Below are 4,835 nucleotides of genomic sequence, written 5' to 3'. Positions count from 1 at the left end.
GTGAGTTAAAAAGCAGCGGGGGAAAAATTAACTCTTTTACATTTCCTCACAGAATTGTTTCACCTCTGTCACTCACCTACTGTCAGAGGAATATTTAATACAATTCACGGAATATTCTTCCTCGTCTGTAAAATTCAAGCAGTTCCTGAGGACTTTAGCAAGCTACCCACTCTGAAAGTACGAAAAATGAAAAACATTCATATTTAATTCATTTTTCCCCATTTTATTCATTTCTCCAGCAAGAAATATATTAAAACGCGAGATGAATATGCTCCCAAGTTCTCACTGCATTTATATAGTCCTTTAAAGGGAAACCCTCAATGCAGCATGTGAAAACAGAAAACTTTAGTAGGTCAGTTTTTTTACAACACTTTTTTACAACACAACACTAATTTACTGGATTTGTACTCATAACTCAGGTTGAGGATTTTACAAGGACTTTTCAGTGCTTGGAGCAATATCTGTTTAAAATGAAAAAAAAAAAAATATATATATATATATATATATACATGCAAGTTTTGACTTGCTTTGTCCCTCCTCAGAAAACTTTTTAAAATACATGTTTGCTAGTTTGGAGTTTACTTAAGTAATCACATTTGCACTGATTGCAAGTAATATGACTATAAATTAAATGTTCTCTTGCCAATTCCTAAAATGGTTTCAAGTCTCAAATATTTTCAGTGATGTTAATTTGAGTAAGCGGACCATTCTCATGGAGCCAGTGCAGCCACAGAAAGACACAGTTAATTTGTCTAGTAGTTTTATTACAGTTCAAATTAGGACGATTCCTTTGATGTAAATGATTTTGTCAGGTATTAAATAGAATAAGTAATTCTGTAAGTTAAAATGAGACCATTTTACCGATATCAGGAGCAAACTGGATGAGTGAAGATCTTCTGAGTTACTGATGGTAATACAGCTTTAGAGTAACATGGAGTGAAGTTTGGAATAAATATGCTCTTTCTTGTCCTCTATAATATGGAAGTGAACAACCTCTGCACATTAAATTCTACACCAGCTTGCTTGATTTAGATAAGTCGTTGACACCTACTTCTGAGCACCTATTTCAACAGTTCCTTTTAGAGTGAGCCAGTCAGTTTTACTGCTACACAGCTAAGAAAACTGCCTTGGGATTTACGGCGTACCTACTGGCCTATTAGCTATGAACAAGCCAATCTTAACGGCTGATTTTTACATAAAAACCATAATTGCTCATTTTACTCCACTTTAGTTTGCAGCTTGTATATCCTCTAACAAATGTGGAGACATTAATGTGGTATTTTGCTGCATCCAAATTTGCTTGAGTTGCAATTGCAGTATTTACAATGCACCCAAAATGGAAATTATTCCCAGAGACAAGATATGAAATTAGAAGACATCTCATCTCATAATTAACACACATAGAGGTACTGCGCCAAATCAGACAACTCACACTGCTCATTTTGAGCTGACAATGTTGCCTGTGCTATACTAACTAACCCCTGAGACTATGTGTCTGAATGTTTCACAGCCATCTCTAGATGAAAAAGATATGTTCAGCTTCTGAGTCTAATTAAATGTACTGTTCTTGAGTGCAAGGTCCTACTGTTATTGGTTTAAACACCTACACCCCCCCCCCCCCACACACACACACACACACAGTCCTCTTATAGATACATGTCAGCACCATCACTTCGGTGATGTCATTCAAGGGAGAAAAGGTATGAATTTCAAATGACATAGTGTACAACAACAACAACAACAACAATAATAATAATGGGATCAGTAAGCAGCATCCACAAATCAAATGGCATCAAATGAGGCAGAAAACTGTTTCATAATGTCAACCATAACCCTGTATAATATTTCTCACATAAGAGCTGCACTGTCCATGAGTGCCAATAGAGAATATATTATATTTAACTAATTTACATATCATGCATCTAAATTAAAGCTTCGCATAACTTTGAAGGCTTTCTCATATACCGATTTTATTTGACGGTCTTCCTTGGCTCATTTCTTCATTCACATGACCTCTGGCCACGGTTGTTTGCCTGCAGAACTGATTGCGGCATGCAGAAAAATGTATTATTAATGAAGGCTGTGGCTATAGACTATACGAAAATGGCGTCATATACTTCAGGGCTTAATAAGATAAGGATCTTGTGTCAGCTCCAGTGCCTGCTCACTAGCAAGTTTAAAAATTGAGTGTAACACAAACGTAACCTTCTCATACGTAAAGTGTAAATAATATGAACTGGTCAGTGTTTTATCAGATGTGTCAATCTGAAAACGTGGAAAAGAGACTTTAAAAATGTAAGATGACATATTAAGTAACGCATGTACTCGAATCGGTTTTGTTTAGAAAATGGTAACTCACCGCAAGGCTCATGAATACTTCTATCTGTTGTCTTAACATGGGCTGTGTTCAAGTTGGTGACTCGTCGAAGAGAACTTCATTTCCCAGAGTAAACTGTGACGAAACACTATTTTACCCACAAGGCTACACTTGATCCTTTCTAGTTCAAGGAAGGTCGCTCGCTTCTCGTACTCATTAGACATTAGAGACAGAGTTCGCTAAGAAATTCTGCAACCATGTTTGGACAAGCGGTTCGACGATTCACAACCTCAGCCGTTCGTTCTTCACATTACGCAGAAGGACCAGGGAAGGTATGTCTTACCAAATACAAATACCGCATTCGTGCTCATCAGCTAAGTTAGTTAGCGCGCTAGCTGAAGGAGGCCTAGTTCCTTCCTGTTGCAGTTTGGAGGTCATATTATCCGATGTTCCTTAAAACAATACGATGTTAATTTATATGATAATAAATGTGTTCATTATTTATACGCAGTCTAAATGAGCTAATTAAGCACTGCCGAATTATTCCGTTTTCTTGTGTCCTTCACATTTGAACTAGCCAGTTAGCTAATATAGGCTAACACCATTCTTCAGAGGGAGAAGCTCACGTTCTGTAGACGAGTTTCTGAATGAAACACGTTGGTTAACAAGTAAAAAGGCAAATAACATATCTGAGCAAATTATGGGCCGCTGCTGAGAAACCTGAAACCTTAGATAACAGCGTTTAAATCTCTAGGTAGAAAACTGTTTGCCCTAGCTGTTTGGTGCTTTTCCGACCAAAGGATGGCTAGCTAGCTATTTAGCAAACAGGTGGGTAACTTTAGTGTATGTGGACAAATTTGCATAGGCAGTCGTTAATCATATCTCAAACTCGACCATGGCAATAATTGCGCATCCGCAAGTGTATAATACAACTTAGCAGGTGTGTTTGTCAAGGTCGTGTGCAGTTCCACGCTGTGTGTTAAAGAATCTAGTGTAGCGGCGCTATGTATGTGTACATGCTTAGGCTCAACTTGTGTTCTGTATGTGACGGGATCGTATGAACTTGACTGGTGCAGGCACTTGAATTCAGCTGCTCATTAAATGTCAGTCCGGAGTCAGTGATGAGTTGTAAAGCCTGTGTAATGTTTTTTGTTCCTTAAGATAACAGTATGTCAGTAATTACTGTTTCTTAAGAAATGCTCATAGCTTGAATTGCAGTGGTCCATGTCAACTTGCACGGAGAAATGTAACATTGAAGGTTGGTTTTTTTTTGTTTTTTTTAATTCTAAGAACCTGCCATTCTCCGTGGACAACAAATGGAGACTGCTGGGTGGGATGGTGTTATTTTTCGGCAGTGGTTTTGCTTTCCCTTTCATCGTGGTTAGACACCAGATCCTCAAGAAGTGAACCTCTGATCTGCCTGATATGGTAAGAGCTGAAATGATCATCCCTCATTTACGCTCTGTGAGAGAGCTAATGTCTGCCTAGGGTGTATGAGGTGCTTCATGTTTTGTATTATCTCATCACATCTTGCCTCTTGGCAGATTATCATTGCAAGACATTAGTATTGGTTGTGACGTAGGGGACTCCTGGCAAAGTCTACACACAAATATCAAAATTTATAACAGATGTCCAGCAGTTACTTTTATATTGCTATTATTACAACCCCTGTAAAGATCCCTCAAGTAACCTTTAATGTATTTACTGATTTAAAGGTGGAAATGTTGTCTCATGTTGTGTCTCACATTGATTTTTGGCTTTGTTTTGCAGGTCCGTTTGATCATCTCTGCCCATCGCAGCACTCTTCAATATTGCAAATGAGGGTCCTGTAACTTTATTTGTAAATAAAATTATACATCATACAATTCTTTCTCTTCTTTTTTTTTCCCCCCACCTTTCATTATCACCACAATATCAGCAACTATGTGTAAGAGCCTTCCCCAGATATGTTATGCTATAGAACTGAGGTAGTGAGGGCTACACAGAATCTGTTTGTCAAAACAAAGTTGTTCAGTGAGAATGTTTACTGTAGCAAAAACTCTGATCTCTGACTGTGCACTTTTCGAAAGTGTTTTTTTTTTTTTTTTTAAACTGGCTGATGGAGACCTATCGAGTAGCACTTAGCTCAAATCAATGTGAGTACAACATTGTGTAGGTCACAGAATGCTTTCAGACCTGAGCTGGAATGAATGGTAAACATTATTCATTGAATGACTCTTGTGTAGCAGCCTCATTATTGAGGGTTCAAATCTTTCAGTTTTATCAAAAGGTGTTTTGGGGGGGGGGGCGGTTTGGGTGTGGGTTGTTTTTTTTTGGGTGTGTGTGATGGGGATAGACTAAAACTGTTTGGCATCAGATAACGCAAAGTATTTTTAGGCTGATGTTAAGCTAAATCTGGAGAAGACAAGAGGTGATCTCTGAAGATGTACTCTTTTGTTATACAGGAAAATGGAGATCGATACTGTATACCTTTAAACATTAAACTGACTCAAACAGTCCTTAATATTATTTTTTAAAC

General features: G+C 37.8%; 1 protein-coding gene across 1 annotated transcript; it reads left to right on the top strand.

The window, feature by feature from the left end:
* The first annotated feature begins 2,488 nt into the window (after positions 1-2,488).
* Positions 2,489-4,182, top strand: cox7c (cytochrome c oxidase subunit 7C). Its single transcript, XM_030781217.1, has 3 exons — positions 2,489-2,649; positions 3,608-3,745; positions 4,088-4,182. The coding sequence occupies exons 1-2, from the start codon at positions 2,575-2,577 to the stop codon at positions 3,722-3,724; spliced, it is 192 nt and encodes a 63-aa protein (XP_030637077.1). The 5' UTR covers positions 2,489-2,574; the 3' UTR covers positions 3,725-3,745; positions 4,088-4,182.
* Positions 4,183-4,835: the final 653 nt, after the last annotated feature.

The sequence above is a fragment of the Chanos chanos genome, chromosome 1 (assembly GCF_902362185.1).
Source record: "Chanos chanos chromosome 1, fChaCha1.1, whole genome shotgun sequence".
NCBI lineage: Eukaryota > Metazoa > Chordata > Actinopteri > Gonorynchiformes > Chanidae > Chanos > Chanos chanos.
This window is presented reverse-complemented; position numbering and strand designations above follow the sequence as displayed.